Source organism: Lycorma delicatula, chromosome 6 (assembly GCF_047948215.1).
Source record: "Lycorma delicatula isolate Av1 chromosome 6, ASM4794821v1, whole genome shotgun sequence".
Taxonomy (NCBI): Eukaryota; Metazoa; Arthropoda; class Insecta; order Hemiptera; family Fulgoridae; genus Lycorma; species Lycorma delicatula.
Genome location: NC_134460.1, coordinates 140,887,619 through 140,904,598, shown reverse-complemented (window position 1 = coordinate 140,904,598; position 16,980 = coordinate 140,887,619). Strand labels below are relative to the sequence as shown.

At 32.2% G+C, this 16,980-nt stretch overlaps 1 protein-coding gene across 1 annotated transcript in view; it reads right to left on the bottom strand.

The window, feature by feature from the left end:
• Positions 1-16,980, bottom strand: part of LOC142326949 (dynein beta chain, ciliary-like) — a 235,359-nt gene that overhangs the window by 207,585 nt on the left and 10,794 nt on the right. Inside the window, exons 4-8 of the mRNA XM_075369680.1 lie at positions 12,988-13,098; positions 11,527-11,678; positions 10,141-10,333; positions 8,481-8,617; positions 4,771-4,889 (exon numbers count right to left, since the gene is read on the bottom strand). Coding sequence (XP_075225795.1) covers positions 4,771-4,889; positions 8,481-8,617; positions 10,141-10,333; positions 11,527-11,678; positions 12,988-13,098 — 712 coding nt within the window. The remainder of the gene's footprint in view (positions 1-4,770; positions 4,890-8,480; positions 8,618-10,140; positions 10,334-11,526; positions 11,679-12,987; positions 13,099-16,980) is intronic.

The window sequence follows — 16,980 nt, the reverse complement described above, 5'->3', positions numbered from 1 at the left end:
CATTGTAGTGGACAACTGTGGGAGACATTACAGGAAATAAGAATCAGCTGATAAATTTTTTGAAGTTTACAATCACAAAAATCATTACCTTGTTATGCCACTCATTACCATATGAGTGACACCTCAAACTGTCTCAAAGAATTTCGTAAAATGTATCATTTTATAAAGAAAAAGTTAAACAGCCTACATTGTTAAAAATGCATTTCTTTCATTCCTAAAAATAATACTATAATTATTGTTTGAAAAATCAGTCCTAATAACAGAACTATTTTCACATAAGATAATACTTCAGCCAATGAGAGTGACTTAAGTAAAAATTAAGGTACTTTATAATATAAATTACCAACCAAATATAATAATTTCCTGTAAATTTTAACACATTCAGCACCAAGGAAGCACACATGGTGCCCACTGTATAGTCATCTCACAGGTCAATGGCACCTTTCATATTAACATATCTCCAGCAGTCCTAATCTGCAGGTGCTTCAGTTGTGTTTTTCATTATATAGAGAGGGGCATGTTCTCTCCTAATATACTAATACTTAATATTTTATATAAGATAATTTGGACCTGGTTTTAGTTTTCTGTTTGTATACTCATTTTGGCTGACCATAATGTTCCTTGTCCTTTGCGATCAAAAAGACAATGTTTAGATTAATAAAATTTTGACAGAATTTGAATAGAAACAAATTTTAGAAAACAAAAGCAGTGATGAGTATTTTAATGGTGATATCGGCTCTTGATTACTGTTTTTGGGATAGTGACAATTCATTTTTGTAATGATACTGACAATGAAAATGTAAAAACAATTATTGGCACTCAAAATCTTGATGACAATAATATTGATTCTATCTGTGGCAAACAACAGCAGTAGCAGCAGCAAAACCAACACAAATTACTCTAGCCAATGGTAACCAGACTACAAATGACTACCCAGACAATGCAGACAACAAGACTTCTATGGGAGCTCCAGTTACTTCAACTAATAATAGAGTATTAAATGGGTTTCTGGACCACAGGCTTGAAGAAAATTCCATTTACTGGAAATCTTGGTTCACTTGTTCCTATATCAAACAAAGGTAAGCTATTAGATTTTTTTTATTTTATAGCTGATGAGTTCTCTACACCTCTTCTGTTAGAAACTAACCTTCATGCAAATAATTTAAAATGTAAAGCTCATTTTCCTCACTCACAAATGTCTTTGTAGAAACCCCTTGGATAAGATGAACTCTGAATATTTTTAGGGTTTATACTTCAGATGGAAACATCAAACTAAATAGATTAGAAGATTACTGGGTGACTCAGTTGTATAATATACTATGTTTTAAAATAATTTTATATTAAGAAACAGATTCATGTCCATTATTAGATGCCTACATTTTTTCTCAAAATCAACCAGAAGTAGGTTGTAAAGACTATTTATACAAAATAAGACCTTTATACTACCCCAATAAAGAATTTTGGTCAATGATTATGTGGCCCAGTCGTCTGATATTTCAACAATATATTAAAAATAAAAAGCAAAAATACAGCATGCATTAAGGTGTATCTGCTAACCGAACCTGACACGACAATTTTAAAAGTAAAAGTGTACACCAAACTTATGGATGATATGGATGAAAAAGGTCATTCTGTTAATGTTGTTCTGCATTTGAGAATTTAAAAGCAGGTCATTTGCTTTATGTGAATAATTTTTATGGTCCCTATAATTTATCCAAATTATTCACATTCACCACTAGTATGCTTCATAATAACAGAAAAGACACTAAGGCAAAACTAAGAATTGATGAATATGTTTGCCAATATTCAAAAGGAGTACGTGTTTGTAAGTGCTGAGATAAAAGAGAAGTTATGCACATATTGAGTGAGCACAAAAACAAGCATGTAAAAAAACAGTCAACAGGAGAGGTCAGACTATAGAAAAACCGAAGGCTATTACAGAATATAATAAATATAAAAATCAAATGCTCTCCTATTACCAGAAAGCTAGAAAAAACCAATCGTTGGTACAAGAAGCTTGCAATTCATATCACTGAGATGATTGTAATGAACACGTATCAACTTTTCAGTACACCATGAAAGTGAAAATATCTTTCCATGATTTTAAATTAGCTGTAAAAAAATTATTACAGAAAGTGCTTAAGGGAGAAAAAGCAACAAGGTCCAGAGCAGTACCTGGAAATCACTTCATGGGCAAATGGGAAACTAGTGAGGGAGGTTGAACTCGAAAAAAAATGCCGCCTTTGCACTAAAAATAGTAAATGCTAAAAATGGATAGAATGTTCTACTGTAAAACATGTCCTGACTACCCTGGGTTGTGTTTCCAATGTTTCAGATCTTATAAATAAGAACTTTGTTGTTTTATTATTTTATTTTTTTATACATCAATATTCTGTAAAAAAGTAATTTTTTTTTGCAAGCAGTCTATAATTTATTATAAATATTGCTACTCTACATGAAGAGAAAAAGCTTTTCGTATTTTTATTTCCTCATAAATAAGTATAAGTAGATATTGAATTATTTATGCTATGGTAAAAACATTCATGTAATTAATATAAATTGACTATTATTTTTGTTGTTAATTTGTTTCGAGTTTAAAATATTTCTTTCATTAAGAATTTGTGTCTAACCATCATTGTTATTTTATTTGGATTTTTTCATAGTAGTTCAATATTATCCATATGTAAGAATATTTATGTAGTTTTGAAAAATTATATGGCTGCTGAGAAAGATGCTTTTTTCTTTGGCCTAAATGTTCCTTTAAAATGAATTATTTTCATTAACAAATGACAAACTGTGATGTAAATACATGCAGTATTATAGTGGCAAAACAAGAGAGTGTAGACAGAAGACGGTAACAAGAGCTGGTCAGCTGCCACCTATATGCCAACTGGCTCCTTAGTAGTATTTATCATTTACTGTCCCGCTGGTATGACTTATGCTTCCTTTCTGATTTAGCTTGAAAATAATTTTTGATAGAAATGCAGTTTTAGTGTTAAAAAAACATGTTTGATTTCTGGGGTGGTTATGCTGCTTCATGACAGTATTGAATGTGTTGAAATGTTCTTTAAGAAAACCTACTCTTTTGAGGTGTTTAGATAATATTAATTTAAAAAAATAAAAACCTCAATTTTCTAATCTCATTAAACACTTAAAAAAACACGTTCATATACATTTTTGAATAATTGTCTTCCAAGGGTCCCATGCAAGACAGTAAATTACCTCAATCTATCCTTTCTCCCCCACCCATCCCATTCCTTACATTTGATCCCTTCATCTTATTTATTTGTTTTAATGTTAAGTCTGACCTTACTACAGTTCTCCATGATAAAGGTGCCAATAGTATCTTTTGACAAAGGTACACAGAAGGCTTTGCCATTTGGTGTACCTATGGTTTGGCGTGAACCAAAGGATCATGTAACCAATTGTTACTTTTGTTTAACAAATGTGTCTAAAATTTTTTAAATATTTAAACATACTGTAAAGTATCCTTCACTACAATCTGCAATCAGGCCTGTACCTCCAAGTGAAATTATTCCAGTTCCTGAGCCACCTGTGAATGTATGTTTCAAAAGCAGCAATGAAGAATCAGACAGTACTGAAGAAAACAATGATTTTGATTTTGAATTATCTTCCAATAAGCCACATCTTATATCACAAGGTGAATTAAATGACTTGGTTCGGGATTTAAATTTACCAAAAAAATCAAGCTGAACTGTTACGATCCAGACTGCAAGGTTGGAATTTACTTCAAAAAAATACAAAAATTTCAGGCTTTTGAAGCCGATAAAAAGAACTTTCCCAGTATTTTATTGATGAAAATAAATTGCTTTATTGCACAAATATTGATGTTGCACTTATGACAAGTTCATAAACCTGAGGACTAGTGCCTTTTCATAGATTCGTCCAATTATATTTTAAAAGTGGTTCTACTACACAATGGTAACAAATATCCTTCAATACCAATCGCTGACAATACCAATACCATACGATGTGACAAAAGGCGTTCTTGAAAAAATAAATTGTAAAAAACTTAGGTGGAACATATGTGGTGATTTCAAAGTTATGGCTACTTTGTGAGGCATGCAGTTAGGCTATACTAAGTACATGTATTTTCTTTGCAAATGGGCAGCTAAGCTAGGGATAAACATTATGTTACCAAAGAGAGGAAGAAACGAGACAATTTAATTCCAAATGGGAAAAATATTATTCATGAGCTCTTAGTTGAACCCAAAAAAATATTTTTACTCCCTCTCCATATCAAACTAGGACTAATGAACAATTTTGTAAAAGCAATGAAGAAGGATAGTCTTGGTTTGTGAGTGAATGTAAGTGAAGGAAAAATTAACGAATATTTGTTGGTCCTCAAATAAGAAAGTTGGTCAAAGATGATGTACGTAACTCAATGTTAAATAGTGTAGAAAGTGCAGCTTGGGCTTCATTTAAAGATGTTTGCAAAAATTTTCTCGGCAAACAAAAATTCAACAATTACCACTTTTCTATTATTCATTTATTTTTATGGAGCTTCTCTGATCCAAGTTTTTCCCTGGTTTCCTTCCTTCTAAATATATGCCAAAGCATTTTATAATTTTTAGTAGCAATACTACCTGTTTCTGACCTGCTATATAGATGAAATGTGCAACTACGTAAAATGTAGTACAATAGAAAGCAATCTTCATAACTATACAAATATATACCAACCAAGATAAATTATAAGTAAGTTACATTAAACAAAAATAATAAATATTTCTTTATTTAAATTAAATATACCTGCAGATTCCCAATTAAGTGTTTCTTGAGCATTTGCTATCATGCTATCAATTTCCTCTATTTCAAATGTAACTAATCGAAATTCCTGTGGTCGACTATGCTCCCTCATTTTATTGTACCTATAAAATAAAATGTACACTTATTTATTTTTCCACATGCATTTACACAAATAAAACCATTTTTTGTTTTTTTTAATAATGTCAAAATGATGACAAAATACAAAATGATGCAACACAAAATCATTGATAGATATCAAACTCAAACCAAAGATAATATAAAAGTAGCATAACAGCAAGCCAGTAAACTATTATTATGAATATATCATAGAAAAACAAAAATACACTACCAATTTTCATTAAATAAAATTTTCATTATATAAATTTCATTAAATAAAATAGATAAATTTCATTAAAATTAAACAAACAGTGTAAATAAATGTACACTATAAATTTCATTACATCTCACTAAAACATATATATAACTAATAAAATATATATCACTACATATAATTTTGTTTACTTAAATTGGTATAGAGGATTATCCTTAGCCGAGTTTGTTTTACAAAGGCAGTTACAGCTTTATAAATGATTATTTAACTTTCAATAACTTTTAAATTATAGTGGAAAACATTTGGCAAGAAATATTTTTAATCAACATCAATTAAAAATAATTAACAAAGAAATAATTACACAGGTCCCAATCAATATTGGTATTTTACAGGTATAATAATTATGGAGAACAACATCAGTTGACATGAAAAATGTACAGTAAGAATTTGTTTCTTGGGTTTTTCATAACTATGTAATAAATCCATATAGTAAACATCCAAAGCATTGCTGTGTGGAATTCATTTTTCCTTGCAGCGAGATAAGTAGGAAAAAGAGAACATTACAGTACCTGCAATTGTGTGATTTAGACACCTTTCTTCAATGTTGTTAGTTAGAAATCATTCAGTATAGCATACTACTTTTAGCCACATCATATTCTAACATTTACAATCAAAATTGCTGTATTAATGTTTTTTTAATACGTTGTACTTATAGTTTTATTTTTTTCAAACTTAAAACCAGAAAGACACAAAGAAAATGAAATTAAACCTACAGTTTCTGAAACAACTCGTGTACATCAACTTTTCAAAACAAGAACATCAATGAAAACACAACTACAACTCAATAATTACAGACAGTGATATCAGAGCGGCAGAGTAAGTTTACAATTATGAAGATATCAAACCTAATAATAATAGTGATTAATACAGTAAAAATTATTGTAAAAATTCTTAATTTTTAACTGTGGCTGACATATTTCTCTCTCTCTCTCTCTCATTCTCTCTCTCTTTTTGCTGTACTGTGTTCAATATTTGGATGCTAACTTTAGAAATAAAGCAACTATTCTGTATTGATAAATTATATTAATTTTTACCTATGTCCGTAGGAGTGGTAACTGTAATCTATTACTTGTTTGTTTGTTCATTTCTATAGTTTCAGATCCAACCAATTACAACCCACTTTTAGGAAGTAACATAAGCTATTTTAAACTGTCTTATCTAGGATGGGGGGGGGGCGCTAAACAGAGGGACATAATTTAAAAATTACACTATTTTTTAACTTTAATGATGATATTCCATAAAATGTTAAAGTTCCATGTGATTTTTCTGAATAATTCATCATTCTTGAAGTATAAGCAAAAAATGTGCTCTGCAAAGAAAGTAGGAATGCATAATGGCTAGCACGTACACCATCTATTCATTAACACTCAAATTTCTATTTAAATAACACATTACTAATAAAAAAAAGGCATTCCAGAATATCATACCAAAATTAGTATGTGTATATTGAATGGTAAAGATACAGAAAAAATAAAATTATTAAAAAACAAAAAACCAAACTACTAATTGTACACCATCTACCTAAAATAATTATTAAAGATGAACAAAAAATATGAGATAGTGACTTTAATGGCCTGCACTTTGTTAAGACAATAGATTTTTTATCATAAATTTTACTAATATTCTGATTAATATAAACTAGTTTGAAATTTTTTGCATTTAAAAATCTACTAATCTAAACTAAACTAATCTAAACTGCTCTAATTTCACAATTGGCAGGATTCTCATAGCTTAAAAATTGTAAACAATGATTAATGAACCTAAACAAACATTGCTATACTTATAATAGAGTCTTTAAAATCCAACAAATGTGAGAAAGTGGCTGTGTGCTCAGCATTGAGATCACAACGCTGCAGTGGTGATACAAAAAAATGGTACTTACTTTCCAGATTTGCATGCTATTTTTTTTTGTCATCAGTCATTTGACTGGGTTTGATGCAGCTCTCCAAGACTCCCTTATCTAGTGCTACTCGTTTCATTTCGGTATACGCACTACATCCTACATCCCTAACAATTTGTTTTACACATTCTAAACGATGCCTGCCTACACAATTTTTTCCTTCTATCTGTCCCTCCAGTATTAAAGCGACTATTCCAGGATGCCTTAATATGTGGCTTATAAGTCTGTCTCTTCTTTTAGCTGTATTTTCCAAATACTTCTTTCTTCATCTATTTGCCGCAACACCTCTTCATTTGTCACTTTATCCACCCATCTGATTTTTAACATTCTCCTATAGCACCGCATTTCAAAAGCTTCTAATCTTTTCTTCTCAGTTGCTCCGATCGTCCAAGTTTCATTTCCATATAAAGCGACACTCCAAACATGTACTTTCAAAAATCTTTTCCTGACATTTAAATTAATTTTTGATGTAAACAAATTATATTTCTAACTGAAGGCTCGTTTCGCCGATGTTATTTGGCATTTTATATCGCTCCTGCTTCGTCCATCTTTAATAATTCTACTTCCGAAATAACAAAATTCTTCTACCTCCATAATCTTTTCTCCTCATATTTTCACATTCTGTGGTCATCCATGACATTCTTTGTTTCTTCTAAATCCTTTTTACTCTCAGCCAGAATTACTACATAATCAGCAAATCGTAGCATCTTTATCTTTTCACCTTGTACTGTTACTCCGAATCTAAATTGTTCTTTAACATCATTAACTGCTAGTTCTACGTAAAGATTAAAAAGTAATGGTGATAGAGAACATCCTTGTCAGATTCCCTTTCTTATTACAGCTTCTTTCTTATGTTCTTCAATTATTACTGTTGCTGTTTGGTTCCTGTAAATGTTATCAATTGTTCTTCTATCTCTGTATTTGAACCCTAATTTCTTCAAAATGCTGAACATTTTATTCCAGTCTACGTTGCATACTATATTTAATATAAAATATAATAAAAGTGAAATTAGCCCTACTCTACAACATAAATGTAGAAATAATATTAAATTTCATGTCACTTTCTCTTACTATATCCTGAAAAATTGTCTTAAGAAAAGAAAGAAAAAACTATTCTTTGTTCGTTTTTCATTCAAAATAAAATTAAGTTATGTGTAAAAATAAGATATTAAAAAATATTTTTAATTAACAAACAAACAATTAAATTAAAAGGAGAAATAAATATTTTTTTATATAAGTATTTAAACACTTAAAAACATTGTTCAGTTGCTTAATAGTACATTTTTTATCAAACCATGTTTAAAATTTACTCCTTCCCAATCCTCTATGGATGTCTAAAAAGAGATATGTGCATGTGTACATTTAACTAATCAATTAACATACACAATGACAGAAAAAGAAGTATGATCCAATTTAACTTACCATTGAATGGTTTCCTTAAGATGATAAATAAATTCAAAAAACTCATCTTTTCTGTCAAACAATTGTTTAGCTGCTTCTGGAATATCTTCTCTTCCTAGTAACTTTAAATAACGAACTTCTTTTAATGTTGCTTCAAGCTGAAAAAAAATCTACTGGATTAATTTTTCATAAGATTTATTTTCCTCTATTTACACAGATTAGGATATAATTGTCAGCAGTTTAATAAATATTCAATACCAACCAACTGGTAGAAATTGATATACTGCCACCCTTCTGAGATTATAAACCATATGAATTATGTTACTGTAAATATAATTAAAACGATGTAAATAAAAATTATAAAAAATATTAAAGAAAAAATATACAGTAATCTGGTTGCCCAATAATGTCATCTCAGTTGTAACTAACAATTTACATTAACTACAATTCACAACTATCAAAAATACAATATAATGTTTCTTCCTCTTAAACTTTCTTCTTTTTAAATTTTCTTCTTTTTTGTTTTGTTAAATTAAGTGAATAAATAAATAAAATATTTTTAAATGCTCAGATATCTTGTTCAAAAGCAATTTGTTAAGTCAAACTGGTGTTGCTAACAAAAAGGAACAGGAAGACTATTTTCCCAAAAAAGGATTTTCAACTATACAAAAGAAATAAAATTATGTTAACACTTCTTTTGTCAGGTCAATTATTTAACCTAGAAAATATAATCTATTCATACATGGATTGTTATTTCTAACAGATCCTGATGTTTGTCACTGAGCGAACACACACACTAGCCCTAAAGAAGCAGACAGATATATATACCATGTATAGTATATATATGGTACTACCCTAACACTAGTCAGGAATCGAGTGTATGCCATGATCGGCACAGTCAACTTTCAGCTGTTCAGAGTACCCACTGATTGATGGGTTACATAACATATATGTCAGATTCTTAAGGCTCAAAGTCACATTTGTACTTTTTTAATCTCATCATCCCACACAATTCCTTTTTTAAGTCTCTCTCAATATTCATGAACAGGTTTTGCTTTTTTCTACTCTACCCATTACAGACATTTCTTATCTTCTACATATCTGTTTCCTCGCAATATTGCTGTTTATTATCCACTTCACCTTTTCTTCTTCTCCTTAAACTACCTCTTCACTCTAACCTTCCAATGTGATAGTTCCTTATCTTTCTCCTTGGTACTTACTTTACTGCAATATTTTAGTTCAGAACTTATGAACAATTTGTTTAAACTTATTCCATTCTACTTCTATCTTCTCTATTTCAATCTTTGGAACGTACTTTGTAATTCTTCAAGTTTTCTCTACTTCTTTTAAAGTATTAACTTTAACACTTTTATTCTCCTTTCTCTTTTTTCCTATACTTTATCTCCCCTCCCAATCATTTAAACTATTCTAAACTTTGCAATAATTACTTTATGATCAACCATGAAATCCCACCAGCTCCTTCAATAAATTAAACAATTAACTTAAATTTCCACTAAATTTATACATATAAAAACAGCTTTCACTTTTTTTCTGTACATTAACTTAGAATTAAAATAAGTTGCCATGTTAATATGACAATTAATTTAACTAATGACTAATTAGTTACTGACAATTTAAATAAAATTAGATATTCAAGGAGCACTTAAATTACAAGCATTACCTGTGGATCAAAGTTCAACTCTAGCAATAAATTGGGACGTACAGTTACTAATGTTTTAGCAAGATTTTCAGCACATATGCCTGTCACAGTGGAATCCCATTTATAATAAACTTCTTGTTCAAATTCTTCCAATAGACTCATCATATCTTCATATTTTTCAAAAATTCTTTTTGCATCTTCACATTGAACGATCCTGTAAAACAAAATGATGACTCAAATTTGAAACTAAATCTAGATTAAAAATTTTTAATTTTACACATAAAAATTGTTATTAATTGATAAATAAAACAGTAAGTACAACCAATTTACAGACAAATTATTCTAACTACGCTATATTTATTAATATATTTACTTCAACCGTAGATAGCATAACACCATCTACACTGTATATAACAAATATAATATTATATTATATAATTTAACTTTTATTATTAATATATAACAATGTATTTAAAATATTATCCAATATTTCAACAGCAAAAACAAACAAGAAAAAAGTTCCTACAAAAGTTCATAAAGACCTTTTTATCCATCAGTCTGTTATTTTGTTTTTTAAAATAGATATTACATCTACAGAAATTATTGAACTATTTTAATGAAATTTAGCCTAACTTCTTAAACTAATATCTTTCATTACATAATTTTATATTCTAACTGTAATTTTATTTTTATTTGATCTCTTATTGGTAGCAAACATTACAGTTGCAATTGCAAGAATGGACTACAATCACAAATAAAAATAGTAACTACACTTGAGAAACATAGTCAAATTCAAGAATTACACATCATTACACTTTTTTAAGATTTCTTAATTTTTTAATTTCTCAGTTTAAGAAACGTCTTGACTGATGTAGGGCCTTTTGTGCTATGCTTACCATTGGGTTAATGAATATATCATATTCCCACACCCATACTTATCTACTTGTTTTAGAATAATGGCAAAAAAATGCAAGTATCTTCATTATTTGATAAAAATATTAACTTGAAAAGTAAAATATAATTCTTGGAAGGCAACCTATTTCAATCTCTTAAGATTTATTGACTATTACAGGAGGAAGTACAAATGTTTTTAACAATACATGTATTGAGACAACTTAACCCCTGCACACAATATTCTACTCTTATTATATTGTACTTTTCAAGAACATTCAATGAAAGATGGAGTCTATCTCTAACTCTCCTCTTCCCATAACAAAGTTCTAAATATATTTACATAAATAATCTGCGTCAAATTTACCTGAGAGATATGCAAACAACAAATAACTTTATATTAATCTATAAATGGACAGACTGCTGCAGGATTAATTAATAGAAAATATAAATATAAAAATGAATTTAACAGACTAATAAAAATCTATAAATAATTTTGTAAACGGAACTACATACGGGTTTTCAAATGCCTTAAAACTCTCAACAGGATTCTGAATTCGACATCGTAACTTGTATATCCAAATAAGTATTCCAGCAACTGGTGGCCAATACAGATCTATCATATAATTTGTTTCTTTATACATTCGTAACTGTTTATCATAGAGTTCCTGCAAAATAACCATCACGATTATAACAAACTAAATACTCATAAATTCTATGCATAATTAATAAATTCTATTTATGATCTCTATAACAATATAATTATGTTCATTTTAGATTGAAATAAATATAATTTAAGTTTTTGCCTTATAAAATAGTCACTCTGGTCAATTTATTGACCAGAGTGACTATTTTTACTGGCTGATGATATTATGATTTTTTTTTTATAAACCCTTGTAACTGTTTTCATTAATATGTATATATTGCAAAATATGTATTCATCAGTTTGTACAAGAAATTTTCATTTATCAATAAAGTAATTAGTTTGTTTAAAATGATTATATACTTAATTTTTACATTAGGGTTTCATATTACTTAGATTTCATCAACATATCTTACCATGAAAGGATGTTACATACAAGGCTTCACTGATTTTGCACACTTTCGACTGGGGCGTGGCAGCACATGATAGCTAAAATCCCCCTCTACAAACCTGCGATAATGCATTGAAATCCATTTACCGGTTTGTCTTCAGTAGCAGTTAAAATGGAGTCGAGTATGGCCAATATATCAACACTGTTAAAACAGCGCGTAGTGATCAAATTTTAACAGCAGAAAATCTTATGAATATTTTTCATCGTTTAAAAGCAGTTTACGGTGATGAAACTATTGACAGTACTGTAAGTAGGTGGGCAATGAAATTTTGCAAATATGAAACTGGTAAAGTAACAATTGAGGACGCACCTCACAGCAGACAACCAGAACATCGGCGGATCTAGAAACATTGAAAGGAGGCGGACGATTTGCTTCAAAGTGACTGGCAAATCACCAAGTAATGCATCACTATTCAGTTAGGCATATCGAAATAATGAGTAAGCCATATTATCGAGCAATCGGGTTACTGTAAAATCTGTCCATGATGGGTACTGCTTCCACTACTTCCCTCATCTCAAGAGGGATTTCAGAAAGGTAATCATTACACAACCAACAATAAGGTTAAGGAAGTTGTGGCCTCTTGGATCCGAGAAAGACCGCCAGAATTTTTCAGTAATGGAATGCAAAAACTTGTCACATGTTGGGAAAAGTGTATCAGTGTAAATGGAGATTACACTGAAAAATAAATACTGCATTCTGTAGCTAAGATATTGTACTTATTTCAGTTTTTTATTTCATTACAATATCTCTTTTCATTCCCATGCTATGCATATATATGCAAAATTTATCAGCCGAGCCTTGAATAAATTACCCTGAACACTTTATTTTTCTCAGTATACTATAAAAAAATTTCAGATTACAGCATGTCAATCTATAACTTACCTTAACAGTATCTAATTCATTATGCAATAATTTTAATATTCTAGGATACTTTGAAGTCATTTCTGCCACAATTGCAGGCCTCTCCAGCATGGATCCCATTACATACAACATCTGACAAATTAAAAAAATTCAATTAATAAATACAATATGAAGCTAAAAAATTAACTATGATTTAGCAAAATACATCTCTAGTTTAAATTATGAAAATATTTTAGATGAAATAAAAATTGTAATAGGGAGTCTCCAGAAGGAATTAGTAATTAATAAAGTCAAGTTATTAAATACTGGACGGCTCAGAGTCAAATAAGCAGAACTTTTTTTGCAGTCTTTTTTTAAAGTAGTGATAACTATAATATTTAATCATTTTAATTTTAATAATTTTAAAGTAATTCACCATTTGCAATACTGTTTAATGAAAAGTCATTAATAAGCGTGGCAAAAAAGCAGTAACTAACTGAACCTTCACAATTTTTCCAATGCCAATGCATTTTAATTCTGAATATTACCTAATACTGTCTTGTTTAATTCTACATCTTTTTTCTTCTTTTTTAATCATGATTGCTGTTCACGAAATGTTTGCTTTCTTTTACAATGTAGTCTCTATTTTCCTTCTAATTTCTAATACATTAATATTGTTTATTGTACAAAAATTCATAAAACTTTTTTTTTCCAATCCATTGCAACATAATGACAAATATTTATAAAACAAACCTACATTTCCATCATTCCTTACAAAAAATTTGTTATTGGTAAATACTAATGGACAACTGGTTATGGAATATCATAGCAAATTGGGATAACATATATCCTTTACTTACAATTAAATTAGCCTTCTCTAGGCAGTTCTTTTCATAGGGCAATTGAATTCGTAGAAGGATTTCAGCTAAACTTCATAACACTCTCTTTAAGAAGAGGTTCTCATGATAATGAATACCAGAAATCTTCATCAGCATTGAAGACCCAGAACAAAAAGCTACATCACAGGAATGAACAATTGTAGATAGGAAGGAAATACCAATAAGAGCAAATTGCTGCAATCATGAGACCATTCCTTAGTGATGGAATACTAGCAACCAGTTAATTGACATAACACAGCCAACTGAAGTAAATTAAGCCATTACCATGTCCAAAAAAACATATAAAATTAATTATATAGTAAATAGATGGTTTATGGTCTAGGATGTAGATGCAGAAACCTAGGTTGGGAAATCTACCCCCCCTGAAACCCATCAAGTGGGGTCTCATTGAAAGCGGGATTTGGCCCTTATGCAGAAAATCGCATAATGCAGAGAAGACATGCACTCCCATTGGATCAATTAGTTAGAGAAGGTACTTCTACGTCTGGAAGTGCGCAATCTCAAAAACAGAGAAGTAGCCAAACTTCAAGGGCAAAAAACGAGTTAGGCTGGTGTCCTAAGAGAAGGAGGACCCAGCCCCAGACAGTTTCCAGGGCATTACCCACCAGCTTGGGTAGAATCTTGGGTCTGGCTTGCCCAGGTTTATAGAGCACCACTAGAAGACTTTGTCAAAGATATTTAATGGGAAATATCACCACCAATAACGACAACGCAGGCTACACAGACAAAGGAGCCAAACAAGGTCAATGTCAATGAAATTCTACAGGAGGAATTAACTGTAAGCTTGTGAACCTCATCCCTCAGAGATGGCCAGCTGATATTATCAATCAGGTGAAGCAGATAAATGACTTGGCAGCAGAAACTGGTGGTAGATGTTCCTTTAGAGACCTGGCCTGGGCTCAGGGTGTGGACCCATCAATCAAGCCAGGTAACATTGAACGTGACATGTCAACTATACTGGAAATGAATAATGTGGATATACAGAAGTGCAGCTTCAAGTCTTTGGTTTTTATTTTGCCTGGTTGTGGAGTCAATACCTACATTAGAAAGAATGTTAATATACTTGCACAGAGGACAAGAGAGACTGGTGAAGGTGGCTGGGCCACAACAAGATGGTGCACCTGACAAACAAGAGTCAAGATTGGCAAGTGTAAAGAGCACCACTATCCCTGTGATAGAGTAGGACGTCAGTTGTGAAAGCAGCAGGGAGGACTTACACTGACTTAAGACCATGAAGTCCATAATTTCCTGAGAGAAGGTGAGAGAACTTATATCGCTCAAAAGGGGAATAATGATGAATTCACATTTTTGTTCAGGCTGCACAGAATGCGGAGAATCTTATAGCAACGTTACATAACAAGACTGCTGAGTTACAGATTGATTTCAAAACAAGAAGTGGGAGACGTACTGTGTTACATATAAAAAGACGTGGAAGACCCCACAAAACAAGAGATAAAGGACGCAATAGCACAGGCCCTAGGTAATAATGAAGAATTCAAGATCCCCTCAATAAGGCCGGCATACAGGGAGACCAAGAGTGTTACAGTAATCATGTTGTTTTGAGCAGCCTGCAAGCTAATCAAGGAGAGGATCCAAATAGGATGGGTCCACTGCTGAGCCCATATTCGTGAGGAAGCAGATAGATGCTACCGTTGTTGGCCTCCAGAGCACTGCAGATCAGAGTGTCAGGGTCCAAACAAGGCAGACCTTTGTTTTAACAGTGGGGGAAGTGGCCACAAAATAGCAGCTGGTAAGGAAAGCATGAAATGCCTGGATTGCAGGCTGTTGATCATCACACTGGAGGGTTGGAGTGTGCAAATTTAACAAACATGATTAGAATCCTGTTAATGAATTCCTGGTTTTGTTATCTCATGACTTGGCTGGTGAGACAGCGGGCAGGCATGAGGCTGATTTCATTGTAGCGACTAAGCCCAATAAGTAAGTTGTCACAGGAAGCGGCTGGTGTGCAGACACAAGAGGTGATAGCTATCAGAGACATTAATGGACGGATCGCTTGGCAATCCCTAGAAAGGAGGGATGGCATTGTGTTGATCTCCATGAGGTAATAACTAGATCAACTAAGAAGACAATACTGCACTGGTGAGTTGCTGACAGACTTGATGGTAGTCAATGGTTTAAATTGTGTAAATGACACCATCCCCATGTTCGAGGCTGGGGGTCACGCTTTAGTCCTAGATTTGGCTATCCTGGACGGCAGATGGGACCTGCACCAGTGTGATTGGTGTGTACTCCGGGACGACATTGCCAGTGATCATCTGGCAACCTGGCTGGAGATTAGGGACTGATCTTTCAGAAGAAGAGATCGGGGACTGCCCTCAAGGCTGACTTACAGACAAGTCGAAACAGTATCCACAAATGTGGCCAGAGCTGTCAATGATGGAATTCAGTTGACTCCTGAGGCCCTGCAGGCAACTATAAACAAAAAATAGGTAAGATTCCAGTTGGACGGGGAACATACAGGTTGGCCTACTGGTGGACTCCGCAGATTGCCCCGCTGCACCAGGATATGCAGCGTTAAAATATGGACTATGCAGCGCCTGAGAAGATAAGGCGGGGAAGAATGCCTCATTGCAATACATCGTTACAAAGAGAGCAGAAAGATACTAATTATGAATCAAAGACAAAGAAACGTAGGAACTGGTTGGACTTAGTGCAGACCTAGATCACGATCCCTGGGGGCAGGTGTTTCGTATAGTAACAAAGAAGCTAGGAAGACGCCTGCCCGTACTTACGGAGGAGAGTGCAATAAGAGAGGTTGAGAAATTTTTTTCCTGTCGAGAACAAGATGTAGACATACCACAGGACTTTTGAGGTACGCAGATTCACGATGGATGAGGTGACCTGGAGAATTGGTAGACTGGGTAACAAATGGAGCCCTGGACTCGATGGGATTCCAGCACTGATTCTCAAAAGCCTAGTGAGACAGATCCCGTGGGAGACCACGGATGTGGTTAATAGGGGTCTGGAGAGTGGCTCCTTCCCTATTTACTGGAAAGAGGCACGGGTGGTCTTCCTCCCCAAGGATAGACCAACTGTTGAGCCAACGGAATATCGTTCTACTTGCCTGTTAAATACCATGGTTAAAGCGGTGGAAAGGATGCTGGCAGTAAGAATA